Consider the following 24294-nt stretch of genomic DNA (forward strand, 5'->3'; position numbering starts at 1 on the left):
CTCCGAACCCGGGTAGCGGGTCGGAGAAGGAGCTATAGTTTTGAAAAAAGGGGTCGAGCTCCCCAGAGGGGAGGCAGGAGCACTCCCAGCTGCATCTGGGCCTGGATGAACCTTCTCATCATCCGGTCCAGATCAGCATCAGATAAACTATATGTAGATCTCGACGAGGCTACCGAGGTAGGCCTTGAGTGCCTCCTCGATAGCCTCGACGGAGATCGGGTCTCCTCCTCCTCAGGTCCCGGTGAGAAGCAGGCCGGAGACCGGAGCCGAGGAGGGGGAGAGCCGGTAGACAAGGAGGCCGGAGGAGAAGCCCGCTTAGCAGGCGGGGCCGAAACAGAGGTCTCGGCCCGCCCGCTTGTGGTGCTTCTCTCCGTCCTTTTTCTTGCTTCCCTCTCCTCCAAATCACTAGAGGGAGGTTGAGTCCCAGGTGGAGGAGGGGAGCAGGAGAGGAGGGAACCGAAGACACGGTACCCCCTGAAGGAGCGGTAGCCGAAGCCGTGTCAGGGGGCAGAAGTCCCGCCAGGACCAGCTTCGACCTCCGCTCCTTCAATGCCCTGGGGTTGAACCCTGCACAAATGGAACATCCAGAAGTGAGGTGTTCAACCCCAAGGCATCGCACCGAGTGTGGCCATCAGCAGGAGAAAGCTTATGGCCACACTCGGAGCACTTCGAGAAGAAAGCCTTAGGGGCTTCAGACATACTAAGGATTTTTTTTTTTTTTTAAATAATAAGTGCTAACTAGCCACAAAGAAAAACACAGGCCCAAACACACACTACGCACCAGCGAGGGGAGGGATAAATAAAAGTTATAAAGTTATTAAAAAACTTTAAATTTTAAACTCAAAAGATAGGGAACCTAACACTTCCACACAAAACTGACTAAAACTTTAGAATTAAAAGCTTGTAAAATATAACAATTGACACTCAGCTGAAGAGCTCTAAAAATCCAGTCTGGTCACCAGTGCGGCAAACTAGATCTGAGGTCATGTAGGGAGAGCAGGTCATTATGGGTGAGGGGAGGAGCTGAGAGCTCAGATCCACAGCTGGAAAACCATGCCGGTTCGGATCCGATATCGGATCCATAACCCACAGGTTGCAGACAAATGAATCTCCTACTTCAGATTCATTGTTATGTCCATTTTTATTAACATTCCTTCAGAGGATTCAGTAAAGACTACAACAAGAAGTACTTGATTTGTGTTGCACTATTTGTGACTTCTCTTCAGGTGACCCAACTTCAATTATTTGCCAAGGACCTGGAAGAGCTGACTGGGAAGGGATAGGAGTGAACTTTCATCCACTTGAAGGAGATGCTAGTGTAGGCTCCACTGCAGGAACACACTGGTGACATCTCACTGCAAAAAATGCAATGCTTGCAGTGCAAGTCCAGCCAAGAAGTGAACTGCATTCTAGCAGAGCATCACAGGTATGCAGAAATATGTACCTACCTGGGGCTCAGTCAGCTTACAGGTGACATGATGTAGCACAGAAAAAAAATAAACCACTCCTAAGTCCAACTCACTGAAGACTATGATCTCTGAGTCTGTCTTATATGCTTTTCCTCTCCCAGCGTCCTCTTATGCCAGGAAAATGGAGGAAAAAAAAGGTCAACAGAGGAGAGGAGATTAGAAGTTATGTACTCACCATAACGTTCCATCTGAGTAGGTGTATTCATTTGTCTGCAACCTGTGGGTTATGGATCCGATATCGGATCCGAACCGGCATGGTTTACCAGCTATGGATCCAAGCTCTCAGCTCCTCCCCTCACCCATAATACCCTGCTCTACCCTCATGACCTCAGATCGAGTTTGCCAACAGCAAGAACACCCTGAAAAGGGTAACACATAATATGCAGGAAACTGAAAGGCCAGGGGGATAGGAGGGCGGGATGGTTGCAGACAAATGAATACACCTACTCAGATGGAACGTTATGGTGAGTACATAACTTCTAAATCTGAAGTAGGAGATTCATTTGTCTGCAACCTGTGGGACAGAGTCCCCAGCTACCTGAATCTTGGGCGGCCATCATGGAAGGATATTCCGAGCACCGGAGCCAAAGGATGCTCTACCCCTAGATGCAAGATCCAACTTGTAGTGGGAAATAAAAGTATGAGATGAAGCCCACGTGGCTGCTGCACAAATATCATCTAGAGAAATCCTAGCCTTAAAGGCTGCCGAGGTAGATACTGACCGGGTTGAATGGGCGTGTACACCCTCCGGTGCGGGCCTTCCTGAAGCTTGATAAGCCAATAAGATACACTGTGAAATCCAGCGAGACAGAGAGACTTTAGAAATTGGCTTGCCCAAATTAAATTTAGTAAAGGAAATGAACAACTGGTCGGATTGCCTATGACCAGCCGTTCTGTTTAGATAAAATCTAAGTTGCCTGTGAACATCTAAGGAGTGAAGCTTGTATTCACCTTTGTTTTCATATTTAGGAAAGAAAACAGGGAGGTTAATGGATTGATTAATGTTTGCTTCAGAAGCTACTTTAAGAAGAAAGGACGGGTTGGTCCTGAGGTAAACACGGTCCGGATGAAAGACCAAGTAAGGAGGTTTAGCTGATAATGCTTGGAGCTCTGAAACTCTCTTGGCCGATGTAATGGCTACTAAAAAAGCCGGCTGGAACGAGAAGAATTTGAGACCCACCGTAGCCGCTGGTCCGAGGGGGGGGGGGCAGTCAAGGCCTGGAGAACTAAGGAAAGGTCCCAGGAGGAACCGCTTGTTTTACAGGGGCCTGAGAAGGAAAGTACCTTTAAGGAAAATTTTACACAACTTGGCTGACATGAGTGGACTAGAGTCATGACCAATGTGATAATGTGAAATTGCCGCCAGTTGTACTTTGACTGTGGAACTGCTGGCACCATCGTTAAAAAGAGTGGTTAAGAAATCAAGCACTAAAGGGAGAGGAACTGTGAAGGGATTCAGGCCTTGCCGCTCCGCCCACAAAGAAAACCGTTTCCACTTGCTGCTGTAGACTTTCCTAGTGGATGGTTTATGAGCTGCCACCAGGATCGCCTTAACAGGGGACGAAATACCGAGTCCTGATCAAGAGTGGAACTGGAGCAGCCAAGCGGTCAGCTTCAGGTTGTCCAGGTTCGGAGGAGATATGCAGGATGGATGAGATATCAGATCCGAATGGGATCTAGAATCCAAGGAGGATTCACCGAGTGAGACCTTAGGAAGGGGAACCAGATCTGTCGAGGCCAAAACGGAGCAATGAGAATCATTCTGCAACCCACCCGAGAGGCTTTCTGAAGAACTTGGAGCATCAGAGGCAAGGGTGGATAAGCATACAGAAGACCGGGTGGCCAAGCATGCACCAGAGCGTCTCTTGGAGAACCTCCTGGAGGAGGTATCAGAGCAAAAAAACTGTCGCACTTGGTGTTTGAGGGAGAGGCAAAAAGATCGCATGAAGGAGTTCCCCACCGTGCAAATATGCGTTCCGCTACTTGAAAATTGAGAGACCACTCGTAAGGGGTCAGAATGGTGCGACTGAGCTTGTCCGCCAGGATGTTGGACCGACCGGAATGCGTTGCTATTAGAAAGCGGTTGGTGGAGATTGCCCATTCCCAAACTCTCATGGCTTCTCGACAAAGAGGGTAAGACCTCGTTCCCCCTTGCTTGTTGATGTACCAGACAACTGACATGTTGTCCGATTGAATCGCAATTGTTCCCAAGGGAAGAAAGTCCTGAAGTGCTAGCAACGCTAAGAGCACTGCTCTCATCTCTAGAACGTTGATATGCAGTAAGGTCTCTGAATCGTTCCACGTGCCTTGGACGGTCCGGCCCAAAATGCCCCCACCCGAGGCGGGAGGCGTCCGTGGTCACCGTGGGGGGAGGGGGAGAAGCACAAAATGGGCGGCCTCCGTGGAGATCTGGGGAGTGAAGCCACCACAGGAGGGACCGCTTGCAAGCCTTGCTGATCGCAATGGGATGATGCATAGGGAGAGCAAGGTATGACCATTGTACTAAGAGAGTCCACTGGAGGATGCGCATATTGAGCCTGGCAAGAGGAAGAAGTGCTATAGCAGACGCCATGGACCCTAGAGCCCTCAGGACCAACTCCGCCGGAACAGAACTTGAGTGGAGAATGGTCCGCACCTGGAGCTGCAGATTTTGAACTCTGTCAGCAGTGAGGAAGGCTTTTAAACTCCTTGTGTCTAACCTGGCCCCTATAAAATCTAAGAGCTGTGTGGGCGCCAGGTTGGATTTCTTTGTATTTATTGTAATGCCCAGATTGGGAGCAAGATGGAGAAAGGAGTCTCGCGCCAATAGTAGTAGATGCCTTGTTGGGGCGGTAAGGAGCCAGTCGTCCAGGTAGGGGAAGACCTGCACCCCCTGAAGCCTCAGGTGGGCCACTACCACTGCTAATACTTTGGTGAACACCCTGGGGGCTGTGGTGAGACCAAAGGGAAGGACCCGGAACTGGTAGTGACTGGCTCCCAGCCAGAAGCGGAGGAACCTCCTGGAGCGCCTGTCCATTAGGATGTGGTAGTATGCATCTTTGAGGTCTATAGAACACATCCAGTGATTTTCTCCCAGAAGGGGGAGAATAGATTGCAGAGTGACCATTCGGAATTTTTCCTTGGGAACTGCCAGGTTCAAGAGAGAAAGGTCTAAAATTGGTCTTAGATCCCCGCCTTTTGGCACTAAAAGAACCTGGAGTAGAACCCTGATCCGATCTGGTCTGGGGGGACGGGCTGGATGGCTCTTTTCTTTAGCAGATGGCCAATTTCTGCCAAAGCGGCCTCCCGTTGACCAGGTGGAACGTCTGGGAGGGACTTCAACTTTGGTAGGTGACGAAAAGGGATGCGGTATCCTCTGGATATAATCTGGAGAACCCAGCGGTCTGATGTTATGGACTCCCATGCCGCTAGGTGCCCGAACGCCCCGACTGCCTCCAGAGTGGAGCAGCCGGGCAACCCCTCAGGGTTGCTGCGCGGGCCGTTCAGAGAAGGGTTCTCTGGACCCGAAGTTCCTGGGAGCCCCTCTGCCTCTAGGGTGGCGTCCTCCCTGTCCTCCTCTGCCACGGAAGGACTGGTTGTCCGGAGCAGGCTGGGATTGCTGCGACTTCCGGAACCACATCTTCTTCTGACCCTTTTGGTTCCTAGAATAGGGCCTCTGGGGTGCAGAGAAGTGGATTCCGACGGCAGACAGCGCCTTCCCGTCCTTCTCGCTCTGGGTCAAAGTGTCGAATGGTTTTGCCAAAGAGGGCAGAACCATCAAAGGGGCGTCAAATGACGCTTTGAAGGGCTCAGAGAAATCGCAATGACGGAGCCAGGCCTGACGTCTAGTGACTAGACCTGCCCCTGCGGCTCTAGCGGCGCCTTCCGTAGCATGGGAGAGTAGCCGCATAGAGGTATTGGTAACTGATCTAAGAGTGGCCATGCGGGTGGAGTGCAGCACTTTGTCCTCCTCCGACATGGACTCTGGGGGAGATGCAGCGTATTCTTTAATGAGATCTCGCTGCATCCTAATAACGTGTGCCAGGTAGTTCAGCGCCCTTACCGAGAAGGTCGCTGAACTAAACATCCGCTTCCCCAAGCGGTCCATTATCCGAGACTCCTTGCTCGGGGGATGGACTGAGGGACTCTCCTGAGCAAGTTCCCTCTTGGTGGCCGCCGCCGTCAAAATGTCATCTACCGGAGGCCCCTTACTCCAATGGGCACGGTCAGACAGTGGGCTGAGGATCCTGTTGGGCCTCTTAGGGATTGGCTCCACGGTGTCCGGTTCCTTCCACGCCCTGGTGGTAATGAGGTCCACCAGGGGGTCGGCAGGAGGGGACACCCAAGAGGTAGATGGGCCCGCTTCAAATGCCTCCAAGAACACGGACTCGTCCGAGGAAGACTTGGGGGCAGACCACCCCCCCCTTATACGGAGCATTTCCATGATGTCTCCAAATGAGACATCCTCGGGGTGACCGTGGGGAGCCTTCCCTTCCTCCAAATCCGTGTCTTCCGTGAGAGACTCGGGGAGTCAATGTGCCTCCTTTTGCACGTATGCTTACGAGGAACATCCTCTGGGGCTGTCAGAGGACTCTCGCAAGCAGCAACCTCTTCCACGCGAACAGCTTGGGCCACACATGCCGGCTGTCCCAAGGGCCGGATGCTCGAAGCCTGACCCAGTGCTGAGCGAGCGCTGGACGGAGCCGAAACAAGTGCCGGGGTCCGAGACCCTCAACAGGGCCCTCTCCACTACATCAAAGGCCGAAGGGGAGCCGACCTCGACCAAAGGATCCGACAATCGGCTCCCTCGGATCCGAAGAGTGGATCGGAGCCGGCGCCGCCGGATCCGGGACAGTGCGCTCCGCCACAGACGGTGCCGAAGGAGCACTGATCCCCCCGGATCCGAGGCTCGGATCCAGGCTCCGAGAGGTCGGATCCGATGCACTCGCGGGCAGGGTCGGATCCGCAGTACCAAGTACTATCGGCGCCGACCCACCCCCGGCTCCGAAGCTGCTCGGCTCCAACTGCTCCGAACCCAGGTAGCGGGTCGGAGAAGGAGCAATCGGCTTGAAAAGGGTCGAGCTCCCCAGGGGAGACAAAAGCACTCCCATCTGCATCTGGGCCTGGATGAACCTTCTCATCATCCGGTCCAGATCAGCATCCGATAGGCTGTACGTTGATCTCGACGAGGCTACCGAGGTAGGCCTTGAGTGCCTCCTTGATAGCCTCGACGGAGATCGGGTCTCCTCCTCCTCAGGTCCCGGTGAAAAACACACTGGAGACCGGAGCCGAGGAGGAGGAGATCCAGCCGACAATGGAGCCGGGGGAGAAGCCCGCTTGGCTGGCGGGGCCGAAACAGAGGTCTCGGCCCGCCGCTTATGGTGCTTCTCCCTCCGGTCCCTTTTTCTAGCATCCCTCTCCTCTGAACCAGAAGCGGGAGGTTGAGTCCCAGGAGGAGGAGGGGGAGCCAGAGAGGGAATAACCGTGGGGACGGTTACCCCCGAAGGAGCAGAGGTCGGAGCCGAGTCCGGCGGTAAAAGGCCCGCCAAAACAAGCTTGGACCTCCGCTCCTTCAATGCCCTGGGGTTGAACCCTGCACAAATGGAACATCCAGATGTGAGGTGTTCAACCCCGAGGCATCTAACACACCGAGTGTGGCCATCAGCTGGGGAAAGCTTATGGCCACACTCGGAGCATTTAGAAAAAATAGCCTTGGGCTGCTCAGACATCCCAAGCTAACAAATAACAGTTACTATAACTAAGGTAAGTAACTAAAACAAAAATCACTCACAGGCCCAACACACACACTACGTTACCAGCGAGGGGAGGGATATAAATTTTAGATTAAACTCTAAAAAAAGTAATAATACAAAAAGGGAAACCTACACTTTCACACAAATCAACCAAAAAATTATTTAAATTTTACAATTTAAACACTGAAACTATCACTTAGCTGGAGAGCTGGAAAAACAATCTGGTCACCATGCGCGGCAAACGAGATCTGAGGTCATGAGGGTAGAGCAGGGTATTATGGGTGAGGGGAGGAGCTGAGAGCTTGGATCCATAGCTGGTAAACCATTCCGGTTCGGATCCGATATCGGATCCATAACCCACAGGTTGCAGACAAATGAATCTCCTACTTCAGATCTGATGTTTATTGGGTTGTGAAGGAAGCTGAATGGGGGCCAAAAATATCCTACAAGTACACAACTCCAGTGACTGCCTCTAAGAGTGGAGAGAAACATGATGCCAGCCCATATAAATTAGCACTTCAATTTCATAATGCAGTCTTCTACCAGGGTCTTTACATAGCAGTGACAGTCATTTATGGAACTATATCCTGCATAGTGTGTATACACACTGTAAACAGTAACCAGATGTGCAAACTGAGCACCCTGAAGTACAATGGCACATTTGCAGATTATTTAATGTATTCATAAACAACTTCTCATCTATCTAATACATAATCAACTTATGTCTTCAATGCAACACAGCTTCCATCCTCATCATAGTCCAAATATTACTTTGCTGAATTGTAATATTGTCAACACTCACAGAAATGCCAGGGGCCTAGTCCCCCATCTTCCTAGACTTATCAAAAGCTTTTGATACTGTCTCCCACCAGAAACTCATCCAAAAACTCTCATCCTTAGGGCTCACCAACTCGTCACTGTGATGGTTCCATAGCTACTTCTCAAACAGAGCACAAGCAGTGAAATGGAACAATGAATTCTCCACCACTTTAAATGCAAATATTGGTGTCTCACAAGGATCTGTACTTGGCCCCATACTTTTCAACATGTTCCTCAATGACCTCCTACACTGCTACAAAAAAATTCCAATCCTAGTTCATTCAATATGCTGATGACTCGACCCTAATCTGCAATGTGAAATCTCTCTCTGAACTCTAAGATCTTACACAACAATCCTTCTTGTCAACTGAAATATGGCTAAATAATTCACAACTACTAAATCCCCAAATCTAAACTACTGGTCTTTACTCCCCCCCCCCCCCCAAATAAATTTTTCTACCAAAGCAACAGCACTCACCATCATCTCTGCCAAAAACACCATGACAGAACAAGCAAACCACACAAATCTACTGGGTATAATCATAAATTACCAGTTGAAATTCGACCATAAACCACATGTGGTTAAAAAAGAATTATCAAAACCCTGGTACATTATACAGAGTAAAAACCTACCTAATGAACATAGCCAGATGACATATAACCTCTACTTCCTTGCTGTCACTTCTCTTCTATGCTGCCTCTATCTTCTCTAGCTTTCAAGTCTCACAACTCTCCATAATTGAGAAATGTTATGATAAAATAGCAAAATTTGCAGTAAACTATAAAAATGGAACATGCCACTGCCTTGTCCTCAGCAAATTAAACTGGTTAATACCATTACATCACCTAGCTCTCTCTCAGCTAACTACAATACTCATACTTCTCTATAAACCAGAAAATTCCCCAGTACTTAACAACTTAACTCATTACATCTGAGTGACTCCTCCAGGTGCATCTGCAGTTAACTCCTATTGCACCTCTAGGCATCAAATATTGCTTGTCCATATTTGCATCAATACTTCCAAAACCATGCTGTGTACAAGGTTTTAAATTATTTCATCTTAAAGCTTACACAACAGCAAACTCAACTGCATTATTATTTGACTTCTGTCTAATGCAGATAAATTGATATTACCTGTTGTTTTTATGATACTAATTTATATATATTTAAATGTTCACATTTTTCTAAATATTTCAACAGCCAAGTAACACTGGCAGAACTACTTAGCCTCATGTGAAAGCTCTCAGCTAGATGAATAAAATGCTACTGATAGTATGTGTGTAACTTGAGTGGTTGCTGAGATATTGTAAGTTGTTTAGAAAATATTACAAATGTAATAGTTACTGTGTTTACTCTGACTTATAAAATGCGGTTTAAGACCTAGAATCTAAAGAATACTACCAGTATAAAAATAGTTTGTGCTGAAGAATTTGCCATTTATACTTCTTTCATAATCCCTATGGTTCCAGAAATAAGAATATTTGTTTTCTGTCAAAAGGCTTAGGATCCGTTCATTGGTAGTTACAGTCCAAACTTCCTGAGCTCCATTGGAGTGAATGAGCTAATATTACTCCCCAATAGAAGTCTATACTGTAGATGAAAATCAGTAATCACTACCAAGAATAGTTTTGTAAAATCTTACCAAAACCATAAATGTCCTTCTCTTCACTGCTGCATTATTCTTAACCTGAGGGATATCCCGCCTGAAGGCGACCTGATGTAGGCCAGTATACAAAAGTCTTATACTACTGTAGGGTATGTGGGATGTCGCACGTAGGCTGATGTCAGATGTTGGCTGATGTTGGACATAGGCCATAAAAGCAACATGTGCATCTACCATCCTCAGAACTGAATGCCCCAGGAGGAATGCCAGACTAAGGATATAAAAGGTCAGTACATCCAAACAAAACAATAAATCAGGGGGAAGGAGGTAGGGATAGAATCCAGCAGCAGTGAAGAGAAGGACATCTATGGTTATGGTAAGATTTTACACAACTATTCTATGTCCTTCGATTCACTTGCTGCAGTACTCTTTACCTGAGGGAGAGTGCCAAAGCTCAAGAAGGAAGGGAGGAGGAAGGAGCAGACAAGCTCTCAATGAAGCCATATAAAATGGCTTTAGCAAACCTGGCTCTGGATCTGGAAATGCCATCCAGTTTATAGTGTTTGGTAAAGGTATGGATAGAGGACCAGGTGGCTGCTTTAAGGATGGACCTGTTATCTAAGCCCTTGAAGAATGCCTTAGAGGAAGCCACAGCCTGGTAGAGTGGGCTTTCAAGGGTTTCCATGGAGGGTGTAACAATGTCAAATTGTCTTTGAAATCCAAGAAGAAATAGTCTGCTTGGAAACTGGTAAATTCAGCGCCCTGGGATGAAAGTTCACAAATAGCTGACTCAATTTCCTGTTAGCTTTAGTCTTGTCCAGGTAAAACCTATGTTGTCTGTGTATATCTAACAGGTGTAGTACCTTCGAACTGTGTTTTTTGTAGAGAAGGGAAGAAGGTAGGCAACTGAATAGATTGGTTAAGGGATAACTCATTACCCACTTTTGTCAAAAAGGAAGGATTGGTTCTCAAGGATGCCCTATCCTTATGAAATGCCAAGAAGGGGAGCACCGCTATAAGTGCTTGCAGCTCCGACACCCTTCTGAATGAGGTCAAGGCCACTAGTAAAACAGTTTTCCAAGAGCAATGTTTGAAGAAGGTTGAGGATCTAGGCCAGGGTCAGTTTTTCTAGGACAAAATGAAGGTCCCAAGGAAGATGAATAGGTTTCCTGGGAGGCTTAATGTGAAGGATGCTTTTAAGGAATTGTTTCACCTCAAATCTGGATGTTAGAGGGGGCAGAGGCAGCCAAGCAGAAATAGCTGACGTGTGCTTTGACACTGGAGTATGCCAAGCTAACAAAGAGCAATTCGCACAAGTAAGTCAAAACCACTGTGATTCCTACTGTCAGTGGGTCATGGTTTTTAGAGAGACACCACAGTAAAAATCGTTTCCACTTGGAAACATAAGATTTTCTTGCATTGGGTTTCCTGGCCTCCTGCATAATCCTGAGCATATCCTCTGAGAATAGGTGTCTGAAGGAGATTAGAATCCTATCTTTCACAATGTCAGCTGTAGGGTTGACAGGTATGGATGTATCAGGCATCCGTTGTTCTGTGTGAGTAGATTCACTCTGTGGGGTAACTTGTGATGACAGCCCTTGGCAAATGTAGAAGGAGGGGGAACCAGTGCTCTCTTTGCCAAAAGGGAGTCACCAGCAAGATTTTTGGTTGGTCTTGTCATGTCCTGGGCAGGACTTTTGGTATTAGAGGAAAGGGAGGGAATACATACAGAAACATGGCCGCTGTGGTACAGTGGTAGCGTTATTGCCTCACAGCAAGAGGTTCTCCTGTTCGATTCTTGGCTGGAGTGCCTTCTGTGTGGAGTCTGCATGTCCTCCCCGTGGACTAATGGTCCCCGAAAGACATGCGTGAATGGGCGTGCCTTCGCTGAAGGCTGGGCATCGGGCTGGCAACTCGGCACCATAAAAATCGACTGCCAATCATTAGTGGACCAGAGTTCCGCTGTGGCAATCCCTAACTGGGAAAAGCCGAAAAGACAAAACAACCTTTCCAAGAGAATGAGAGGGTGTCTGCCTTCCAAACTGGAGGACTTGGGACTCTGGCACAAAATGTTAAAAGTTGTCTGTTCAGGGAGGGAGGCAAATAAGTCTATTTGAGGAATACCCCATTGGAGGACTATGTCCAGGAACATGTCCCTGTGAAGCATCCATTCATGGGACTGAGCCAGGGACCTGCTTAAGAGAGTCTGTCACAAGATTCCCGTTGGAGGGAATGTACATTGCCTGAATAGTCATGTGGTACTGGGCCAGAAATTCCCATACCAGAAGAGTTAACCTGCAAAGGAGACAGGATTTGATCACCCCCTGTCTGTTCACATACCAGAGGAATGTCATGTTGTCTGTGAACAGTTGTAGAGGGCCTGGCTGAAGGAGAGGTTAAAATACTTGTAGAGCTAGTAGCAATGCTCACACTTCCCTGATGTTGATGTGTTCTGATTTTTGGGAGGGAGACCAAATTCCCTGAACTGTGAAATTGCCCAAGGCCGCTCTACAGCACACATCTGATGCATCTGTGTAGAGTTCTAGGACTGGGGCTAGAGGCTGCAGAGGGAGACCTGGGTTTAGGTCTATTTGTTGTATCCACCAGAGAAGTTCTCTCTTTAGGCAAAGAATGGGGGGTCTTGGTATTCTAGGGGTGAAAATGCTAGGTCCACATTGATCTGAGGAATCACTGGAATTTCCTCATGTGGAGTTTTGCCATCTGTACCCATTGGGAAAGGTTGAAACCATGAATCCCAACACCCTTAGGAGCTCCCTGGCTGTGATGTTAGTCAAGGGGAGAAGGGAGTGAAAGAAGGACTGAAGGTCCTGCACCTTCTGAGGTCGAAGTGACACTCTCAATGTCTGCCTGGATTCGACAACTCAGGAAAATGTGGTCCTGTGAATCAGTGAGGACTGACTTCCTGTAGCTGATGGTGAATCCCAGTTTTCTGAGAAGGGAAATGGTGGTCTCCAGGTTTTGGAGCACTGTGTTGAATGTCAGGGCCTGTAAGAGTAGGTCATCCAGGTAAGGGAAAATCTGGATGCCCAAACGTCTGCAGTGTGTAAACACTGGAGCCAGGCATTTTTTGAATACCCTTGGTGCTGTAGAAAGACCAAAGGGCAAGTCAGAGAAATGAAAATGCCAGGAACCCACAGAAAAACATAAGAATTTTCTGCACACGGGGTGAATGGGGATGTGAAGGTAAGCATGTTTTATATCTAGAGATGCCATGTATCCTTGTGGAAGGATAAGGGGGAACAGAGTTTGGAGTGTCAACATTCCGAAGGTAGGAAGCTTTAGGAAGGTGTTGAGATGGGATAAATCCAGTACTGGTCTCCAAGGCCATTCTTTCTGGGTACTAAGAACATTCTTGAAAAGAAACCTTTCCCTTTTGAGGATTGAGGAACCTTTTGAAAGGAGCTTTGGGAAGAAGGGCAACTGCTCTCAGGGAAGTTGAGGGATGTCCATGAAGGTGAGGGTGGAGTGCCAAATAATGAAGTATTCTTTTTTGATTATGGAAAGAACCCCAGGTGTCTTGGGTGATGCTTTCTCAGACTCTGTGAGTGTTTGACAGGCGAAGGGAAAGAGGGTAAAAGAGACATCTGCATGGTAGTCACAGACTCCCTGCTTTGTCAGGAAAGGACTGCTTTTGTTGTGAGGATGGCTGAGAACTCCTAGGCTTCTGTTGTCTCTTGCATCCTCTGGAAGATTTATAGGAGGGGTGTTGAGTGTGACTGCAGATGAAAGAAGGCTTAGAAGGGAAATTCCTGTGAATCCTGGGCAGCAAAGAAACCAGGATGTGTTTCAACTTCTTGAGTTCATTGTTTTTTTCCTGTAGGGACTTAGAGAGGCTGCTGCCTTACCAAATAAGGCTGGATTGTCTAGTGATGTATCCATTCATTTAGATTTGAAGTCATCCTGGAGGGGATGCAGCCTGAGCCAGGAAAATCTTCTAAGAACTGAACCAGTAGCAGCTGCCCTGGCTCAAGCCTATGCAGCATCATAGTTGCATTTAATGGAATGTTTTGCCACTTGGGAGGAAGGGCCCAGGACAGATAGAGCCAAGGCTTTTCTTTCTGAATCTGGAAGATCTACAGGGGCACTAGATGCCAGAGATAAAAGCTCTAATGAGCAATTAGCCATATGTGTAGGACTACTGATGGCCCTGAAAGCCAAGGTGACTTTTTAGCCAGTCTCTCAAGGGTTCTACTCTCTTTGTCTGATGGGAAAAGATTGTAGGAGGGAAGCATCCTAGAAGGTTTGTCTGTAGCTACAGAAATGACAGCTGGGTCTGCAGCAGAGCACCTAAAAAAGGAATTTACAATACTCAGGGACCTTGTAGAAGTGATCTGGCTTCTGGGGGAGCCAGGGCCTGGGGTTTGTGAAGCATTGTGAAAGACATCCAGAAATGCAGGGTGTACAGGTGGAACTGCAGAGGGGTCAGGGACATCAACTTGTAGAAGTTGATGATATCTTTTCTGGACTTCAGAAATTTGGGAAGTATCCCATTTAAAGTGTTCTCCTATTTTCAGGAGAGTTTCACCAAAGGATATCTCTTCCACAGGGGAGTCAGCACCAACTGATTCCTCTTCAGGGGAAACATATTCTTGGGGAGAAGGGATTTGCGTAGAATAATCCAGATATTCCTCTTCATCAGAGGAAAATTCATCAGACAAGTCATCGTCCTTTATCCTTTTCTGAGAAGATTGGGGAGCAGTTGTAGGAGCAGTCTGACAGGAAGGTATTTAGTTCCATGAATGCCTAAAATAAACTTTGAGAAAAGGCCTGTCAATGTGTGGACCTCTCTAGTAGGGGACAAATGCTTAGTCTTTTGTTTTTTCTTTGAGAGAAATGATCCTATGCAATGTCGGAAGACCGGATGAAAGCCTACATTCAAATGCATCTGACTGTTTCTCTTCCATTACTTGGGTGCAAGGTACCCTCCTAGGATCCTCTGTACTTTTGATCCTAGGTTCCCCACAACATCTTGATTGGATGTCTGTTCGATCTCCACAGACCTGCTTGTGGCCAAAGTCAAGGTGGCCTCAGATCTGGGCTCAGCCTGTGAATCCATGCTTGAAATAAGACGAACCTCCTGGTTGACAAGCACCTGTGGAGAAACATCTGATGTTGGAGGTGCAGGGGAAGCCGCATACTAGGTTTCTTGGCTTTGTGCTTCACTGGCTCAGGGACAGACTCCGAGGTACCCTCCATATAATTAACTAGCAACTTAAGTCATTGGTTCTCTAAATATATATCAAGAGAGAAAAGCTTGCTTCTAAGGGTCTTTGGAATAAAGGACTGGCAAATGCTACAGGACTTTGTGTTTGTGGTTAGTGCCTAAACAAAATGGACACTGAGAATGACTGCCCTTATGTGGAATTTGTCTCCACACTGGCACTTGCCCTTCTTGGATGACACAACCAAAACAGTAGTATGAAAAAAAAATTCCCAACAGGGCACTTATCTGGCAAAAAAGTTGAAGTCACAAACACTGAAATGATCAGACTGACAATTGGAATGGCTGCAGAAAAGTTCTGAGAACGGTACATGCTCATATCACTTTTATGGCCTACATCCAACAGTAGCCTATGTGTGTCATCTCACATACCCTACAGTAGTACAAGACTTTTGTATACTGGCTGACATCGGGTCACCTTCAGGCAGGAGATCCTTCAGGTTAAGAATACTGCAGCAAGTGAATAGACAGACATCTAATTGATCTAATACTGTAGGTGACTTTCTGTATTCAAATAAAGTAGCTAAACTATAGAACTACATCCCACGTCCACTGAAATCCATTCTGAATGCAAACCAATTTAAAACACAACTAAAACTTCATCTGTCATATCAATAGATCTGCTCCTGTATATCTGCAGGATAAATGCCACTGAACTTCTGCTTTCCATATTGTCAAACAATTTCTCTTCATTCAGAATCCTACACTCCACAACTTGTATTCATCAATACCCAAACAGTTTTACTACCATCTTCCCAGCCATACACAGTTTTGTGAGAATACCCCCATCTATTCCAATATTACCTTTATGATAGCCATATATATATATATATATATATATATATATATATATATATATATATATATATATATATAATTATCTATGAACCTGCTTCATATACCACCTCTTAAACTCAACATTGGTATTTTCTGCCCTACCTTCTTTCCTTCCTCACATCCATTTCTTTGAAATACTAAGCACTAGTCACATTATCCATTATCTATTTAACAAACCCACTAATACACCTGTTCAACATCTATTGATGTAAGTATCTTTTACATGGTAATGGCTTGCCTTAATTTGCATATGAATGTGATCTCATTAGCTATATATTACTTAATATCTGTTTATGTATATTGTCTGTTTATAATTTTTTTGTAATACGTTGTTGTCTTTCTCCTTAGGGTTCCACTGAACAGTTTATTTTTTTTTTAACTAAATTTTGTCAGACAAACCCAATAAACAAAAGCAAAATACATAAAAATGTTGCTTTGCCTGTTTGGCAGGGTGCACTGTGGACCAGTATTTACCTACAGCGGTGGGAGAAAAGAGAAGGAAAATACAAATGCCTAGGTAGGTTACCATGTAAATATACAAACACACACACACACACACACACACACACACACACACACACACACACACACACACACACACACACACACACACACACACACAATTTTGTATATCTGTATATGATTCAGTGTTACAATACATAGCTCCAGGGAGAATGTTGTATATGATGTATTAACTGACCTCAGTAAATGTACTGCAGAGAATTTCAGATAACTCTCAAGCATAATATAGCTGCCTCTGAAAAGCATTAGTGCCAGCATTCTTGTTGTGTTATGAATTTACAAATGTACTACATGTCATCTGCTTGCTTTATGCTAATTAATATATCTATTCTGCAGCCTTTACACTCTGTCATTTAGGAATAATAAGAAATACGTTTCCAGTTTCTGTGCACTTCTATGTGGTATGCACTACATCTACCTATAATTCCATTTTCAGCTACAACTCACATGCTGTGAACTTTTTCATTCATAATCGCCAATAACAGCACTATCCAACCTAAGAACAACACATTTTTGAAAAATGTGGATTAAAGACAGAAAAAGTTGCTTGTGTTATTAAGAACAGCTGAGTGAGGGAGCTCAAATTAATAGCAGATCATTTAAAGAGGAAACATTTCATCAGTCTAAAAATATGGGATATCATACCTTCCTCTGCCACTTTATCAATTACATTTTCTCAACAGTATCCAGAGATGGGATGTATTAAGTGTCATTCTCAGGTCAGGGTTCACCTACACCAGCCTTATGCATGCATACCTGAATATCAGATCAAGCCTCCTTTGGGTCTTCTCAGACGGAAATGTACCTTTCATCAGGAAAGTAGTGGCTTTCCATTGCCTTGTTAAATAACTGTGGAAATGACCACCCTTTATACCCTGTAGAACTTCCCAGACAAATCTTGTTTGAAACTGCACATCCCCATCTGCAATCTCTAACAAATACACATATGGTTTGTCAAGTGCCATTCTCAAATGTATCTTGTGGAATAGGATCCTGTAGATAATCCTAAAAAGTAGCTATTAACCCAGTGGACAGAACCCTTCCAGTTTCATGCAAATAGTTTACCATGGCTAGGACAATAAAAAGGAAATACCTAACCATTTCAAAAGGGTTAGCTCAGGAATGAGTAACTGGACTGATATGATTTTTTAGACGGTCTCTCACTTGGTGAAAATTCACATTTTTTGTCATGATTCCATTGGCTTCCTGGTGCATTTGAAAGTGTCCCATCAGGCCCTAATATTGCGTTTTTATAGTAAATCCATGTTTGGGTCAGTTAAAATGCAGCTCGTTAGGACTGTTACAGGATTTTCTTGTCTTCTAAGCAGAATAAGTAAATGGTGGGAAACACAGGATGTATGGACAGAATCCCAAGCTGACATTACTAGTTTGCACACTTTTATGTTATTCTTGTCTGTACTGTTAAAAGAAGTGCTCCAGGTCACCAAATTCCTTGTGGAACTGGGCGATCAGTATAAGCAGCTTGTCCAAAGTACTGTTTTCAGATTGCACCATCAGCAACAACTGGACAGACAGAAATCCATACAAGTTGAAAATGCCCATCAAATTCAAAGTGAGAATAAATTCAACATCCTAAGCATGTTGTCATTAGACATCTTAACTGTCTTAGTGAAACATCCCTACAGCAAGTCAAGAGACTTGACAACCATAAGTAAGACTGTTGGCAAAACAGTGAGATTCACTCTACAGTACATCTCCACACTATTTGATGAGAACGATTTTCAGACCAGTGCTTAAGAATCGTAGTTCAAGTAGTTGAGATCTACAATGGTGCTTAAATTTCCTGCAACACTCCAGGTTATAAAAGGAACACTGCTACTAATCTCTGATCACCCCTCAGACACTGAATCTTACCTATTCTCCTCATAGGACACAAGCTACTGCTGGCAGTGAGTGCAACCTAGAGTTCACAGAATCCAATAGCAAGAATTAACTTATCCCTAGGAATTTTGTTAAAGTGTCAGATACTGAAATGCTGAAGTCAGTTAAGGTGGGAGGCATATTGGGGTAGGAGCTGTTGAACTATATCTGTCCAGTCATATGGAAATCCAAGTCTACTGCCTCCCTCTGCAACTACTTCCAGACACTGGAATCAGGGGAAAAAAATCTACAGGAAGGAAAGACTCGGAGTTTTCCCACACTGGATTCCCTTTTAGGAGGACTCTGAGACTTTGAGGAATGTAGCAACCATGAGCTCCTAAAGACAGTGGCTGCTGTAATGAATAGCTGTGTTCCGCTACGTCTTTATATAACTACTAAAATTCAGCTATAATCTAATGCCATTTGTTGGAGACAGTGCAGCATAATACCTATTTTGATATTTTAGTTTTTGTTAAATTATCTTGCAAGGGAGTTTTGACTCATGAATACGATGAAATTTATTAGTTTAGGTTTTCATTTCTGCTTAGCACAGCAAACTATCTTCTTCCAGAAAAGATTATAATGCAGTGACTTTCTCCACCTATGTCTCCGTTATTTAAGAGCAACTTACTGGATACAAACACAGGAGTCCTCTGGAATCACTATACCCGACTCCCAAGATGTCCTGTAAAGATTAATGGCAGAATCCTTCTTATGCTCAGTACTTATTGATAGGATGATAAAAATCATAGTGGCATGTCCTTCTTGGAGCACCCAAATAACCAAGCCTGTATGTGTGGCCCTATGTTTTTTCCAAAGCACTGGCACCTATCCAATATGGATTTATAGAATCTGAAAAACAGCTTACAGATTCAGGTCTCTGTCTCAGTAATCTCAAGTAATGCATAATACTACAATCAGACCACTTTAACTCCAAGAATAATTAATTCCATTACAAAGTCTTCCAATAGCGCCACCAGTAAGTAATGCATCAAAATTCCTGCTGTGCTTCCTGACCAGTCACTGAAATTTGAACTGCATGCAAGATGTGTTACATCAAAGACAAATCAAAAGCTTGGCATACTATGCAAGGTCTCAAACTGCATGTTCTCTGGCTTGAGTTTTGCAAGGGTGCATGCTCTCCAGACTTGAGGATATATAATAAAATTGCCTTGTCTCCCAACAATTCAACTAACAGATCCCATAATCACACAGCACACCATTCCCCTGGATGGCTCAACTACAAATCCTGCTAGCATTCAATTAAAATGTACATGTATATATCTAGAATACAAAAATGTTACTTCCTATGTAACCTCCAGAGTTGCCCTTTTACATACATTAAAATCAATTTATCTCCGTTGGGACTCTGCTTTCTAACTGTATTAACAGAACTGGGAGCAAACTTCTGCAAGTCACAGGGCAACTGGCACTTTCTGTTTTAAAACCATTGAAGAATATCCCATTTTGTCTTAGTACTGTTGCTAATGTAACATTAAGTTCTCTAACTTGTTTCTCTGAGTTTTCTGCAACGACAAAATGCACTGTCCTTCACTTAATTCTCTATTCCTAAACCACTAGATAATTATAACAACATGCATTTCAGGACCCTGCTTCTTTACCCTTCTACTTCCCATCTCCTAACCACCTAGATATGTCATTTTATACATACCTGCCTTTTGCATCTTTCAATCCTTTGTCATTATTATCCATGCAGTTGTATTACTAGTACTCTTCAGCTGTGCCCCTCATAATTTTATGTTCCTGGGAAGGAACATTTTCACCCTCTCTTCCCTGCTCTTCTTCCTGCAATTCCTTTGTACCTTCTCCTAGTGATACTGACTCTCTTCTGCTGTATTTTACTGCAGCTATCCTAACAGAACATTTGTGTAGAGAGCACTTCAGCAGTTGCACCAAATGAGCCACGTCTGCCTTAAGAGAACTAATGATAATAATACAGTACTTAATCATTATTTTAACATTATTACTGTAAAAACAAAGTGAAAGATGTTATGGTACTATACCTGACCCCGAAACAAATCTCCTACCTTATGTTTGCATTCCATTTCACAACATTCACACCAGCAGACTGCATTTTCATTGGCTCCATTTACAAGGGGGATGACAACTAGTTCTTAAGAGGAAGCATGATAAGGTGGCAATTCCTCTTGCAAAAAAAAAAAAAAGAGAAGAAAGTAACAGAAAATGCAGTTTATAATTGCTAACTGAAAATATAAATCCTAAAGTAGAAGCACAAAAAGTAACACAATTGGCATGACAATTCTAGACTTAAGTGGGATGATAGGAATTGTAAAACCCCTTTACTTGTCTCCTGCATTGAACTCATCTCCTCTTCTATTCAGTTTATTGCTGATTTTCACCTCTCCTTCAAGCCCTTTCACTGCTTGCTTATCTAATTATTTATAATACTTCTGAGCATAATGTTTACTTGCACACATACTACCTAAACTATGGCTACAAAGAAGAATTCTGTTTCTCCTATATATCAATACAATGTGCATTACCTGCAAATGTACACAGCAGGCATCTATGCATTCAATATATTCTGTAAAGATCACTCTGAATTGAGATACATAGCATGTAAAATTTGCATTAAACACTATATGCTCAAATATGTATCAATGTTTTAAGATGAATATCTGGTAATCACTACACAAGTGTTTTGAGAAAATTTAGTAAGATAATTATTACTGTACATATAGTAATGCTTCACCAGCACAGCTTTTCCAGTGCAATTGTCCACTTTCTTCTCAGCAACATGGTAACCTATACAATTCAAAGCAAATAACCAATGCTATTTTGATGTTCATTTTTTGAGACAGTGAATAATCGGTTTTCTTATTTCTAGTATATTATTAAACATTTCAAAAAATAAAATAATGTGCACATGTACTTAGTATCCACTAAGAGTTTTATACATCACAGTGTCTGAATCGTTCAGTTTGCTGAGGATGGTTAACTACTGAAAAGAGATAAGACATCTATTTCTAGTCTGAGACTGGGATTTTGGATGCAGGTCCTTAAGGAGAATAACAATAACCATACATAAAATTATATTCATAAAGTAGCAGAAAGTTTTCTAAGAACTAAACCAACATGAGAATGGAGAAAGGAGAATCTGCCAGTAGGGGTGACTGCAATTATGGATGCAGACAACAGGCAAGAAGGAGCTGGAATTTACTGGAGAAAAGTGGCAAAAGAACCAAGGCATTGAGAGCAAATAATTACAGAGGGAAAAGTAATAGAATGTGAAGAGGCCAGTAATTTATTTGGACTGTAGGCTAGAGATTGCCTTCCCTATCAATGACTGATATTAGACTATAGGCAAAGACAAAGAAATAGGGGGATCCTGAGCAAAAGACCAGCACTGGTAGAATTTTTAGTCGAGTCTATAACAGAAGCTGCTGTTTAAAAAAAGGATAATTGGCAGGGCATTTAAAATACTGCATGGTAACTATAGGAATCAATCACAGGAGGTTAGAAAGGATTGGGAAGAGAGATTGGAAAAGCAATTCACAAAGAAACAATGGGAGGATTTATATATATATATATATATATATATGGTTCGCCTTCACAATCTCGAATTACTGAATGCTCAAAATTCAGTAACTTGAGACTGTAAAGTCGAACCAACAAAAATCCAGAAACCCACAAGCACGAAAACCAAAAACCCCGAACATACAGAACACATACACCACACAACACGCACACCATACAACCCACATCACAAACTACAAGCCCTACACTACATGCACGTAGGGGGGCAAGCCTCCCTGTACCCCCCCCATGTGGGGGGCTGTGCCCCCCACACCCCTCCTACTTATATATTCTAACTCCAAGATTGCACTAATACACAAAACAAAAAACACCATACAGACATTTTACACTGCCTCGCGCACACACACACACACACACACACACACACACACACACACACACACACAAATACAGACACTCACACTCATACTCCCACCTCCCTACCCTAACCCACACACACACAACTTACAAAACACACACGTACACTCACTTACCTTCACTTGTTTAAAACATCCCGACTCACACACTTCCCATCCCGTAACTGACATGCATAAGCGCAAATTTGAGATATTTGAATTCATGCTTATGCAGATTCGTGCTTATGGGTTTTTGACTTTACAGTCTCGAGTTACTGAATTTCGAGCATTCAGTAATTCGAGATTGTGAAGGGGAACCATATATATATATATATATATATATATATATATATATATATATATATATGTTCATAGGTTCATAGATTAGTACTAAGCTAACTGCTCTTGTGAGCCATTTTAAGCCTAGCCAATTATCCCTTGTGAGACTCAAACCCCACACCTTGTGTTTATAAGGCAAACACCTTAACCATTAACAATATATATATATATATATATATATATATATATATATATATAGCTGCCATACATGCAAGAAGTGTAAAAGACTTCGGATCTTTGCTTGGAAGCATTTCCATAGGTACTTTTATACCCCAAGCAGATTCCAAAGAATTTTTTCCTCAGGTAGACTACAAATGTTGGAGGTGTGATAGTGAAGAAGGTGTGATGGTGAAGAAAGAGGCAACTGGGAACATATTTTTGGGAGTGTAATGAGTTGGTAGACTTTAAGAATTATTACTGATCTGGTACCTCTGCAGTTTCCCTTCTCAGGATCCTGGAAAGGCGAACTGCTGAGGTACCAGATCTGTAATAAATTGGTGGTGGTAGAAAAGTTTGGCTTTTTTGTTTTTCTTTGTGTTTATTTTGTTTTCTTTTGGTGATGAAGACTTTAAAAATTATCTGCAGACTATTCTGTCAGAAATACTGGGTGAACAAATTGATGTAACTATGGAAATGATTTTTTTAACCGTGATACAGAATCAGAATTCTGGTAGACATAGTAAAACCTTGCTGATTTTAATTCTGGTGGCTGACAAAAAAGCAGTTACTAGAAAATGGAAACCAAACTATAAACCAAACATACCAGTAACAGTGAATACAGTGACAGAGATAAAAGAACTGGAAGTAGGATCATTAGAAAAGGGTAGGAGCAAATTTCATAGAAAAACATGGGAAATGTGGGATCACTACATGCAGAATAATGTTTTGGAGAAGGAATGAGGTTTAAGGGAAGACAGGAATTGAATGAGCTATGTAATGTTTGATCAACAATGATTGTTGTAACGTATACAGTTTGCAACTGAAAATACGTCAGTATGGTTTGTTTCATTTATATAAATGGAAGCTTGCCTATGTCATAAGTGAAAATTCAATAAAGATGTTTCTTATTTAAAAAATAAAAAAGTAATTTCCAGTGTATGCCATCAGCTCAGATATTAATAATACTTTTAAAAGACTGAATTACTTTTAAGAATTCTATAAACATCATCAATCTAATTAAAAATTAAATGGACACAAGAATGATTTCTATAGTATACTGAATCTAAGTGCAATCTACCTCCCATATCTCTGCAGCATGCTCAGAGAGAGTAACAGAAATCCCTGTATGAAAAGAATTAAAACATGACAATCAATGGGCACAGCAGAAAATAAGACTATTTAATATTTTCTACCTATAAAAAAACTGCATAAAACTAACTTACCACTTTTGCATCAATTGCCACCTGAGCAAATCCTCTTCTGTTTCCCCACATGAGTCTGTAGCTTTCATCACTAAAGAGGGCTTCCCGCACACCTCCAGGGGAAATTCCTAACAAATGACCATTCCTGAGGGCTTTAACACATTCTTCCCGGGGGCCATGCTTAATACTGAACACTTCAAGCAGCAAGTGAAAACCTACAAAAAAGGATTTTACATTTATTTATTTTTTGTTTGTTTTGTTTGCAGTACCACATATTCTAAAAAGACACACACACACAAAACTTTAAAAACTAAATGGCTCAGTAGACCTGAAGACAAATACAGACTACAATGTGTTCAAGTCCTTAGTGTAGGAAATCTAACAATTTCTGAATAACAGGATGATACATGCTGTAGTAGTTTTGCACACCAAAATCAGCAAGCATGACACACAAGCCTACACCAAGACTAGCACAAACAGTTAAGAGGGCCCTCCTTCATTGCTGGTGATTACAGAACTTTTTATACTAGTAAAAGATCTCACTAAAAAACACAAGAAGCTATGAACACAGATG

The 24294-nt window shown here is 43.6% G+C and overlaps 1 protein-coding gene across 2 annotated transcripts in view; it reads right to left on the reverse strand.

Annotated features, from left to right (window-relative positions):
- Nucleotides 1-24294, reverse strand: part of TMEM68 (transmembrane protein 68) — a 704547-nt gene that overhangs the window by 161416 nt on the left and 518837 nt on the right. For both annotated transcript variants that reach the window (XM_044065539.1, XM_044065541.1), the window contains exon 4: nucleotides 23742-23935. In XM_044065539.1, coding sequence (XP_043921474.1) covers nucleotides 23742-23935 — 194 coding nt within the window. The remainder of the gene's footprint in view (nucleotides 1-23741; nucleotides 23936-24294) is intronic.

This window comes from Protopterus annectens, chromosome 3.part0 (genome assembly GCF_019279795.1).
Source record: "Protopterus annectens isolate FY-2018-M chromosome 3.part0, PAN1.0, whole genome shotgun sequence".
Taxonomy (NCBI): domain Eukaryota; kingdom Metazoa; phylum Chordata; order Ceratodontiformes; family Protopteridae; genus Protopterus; species Protopterus annectens.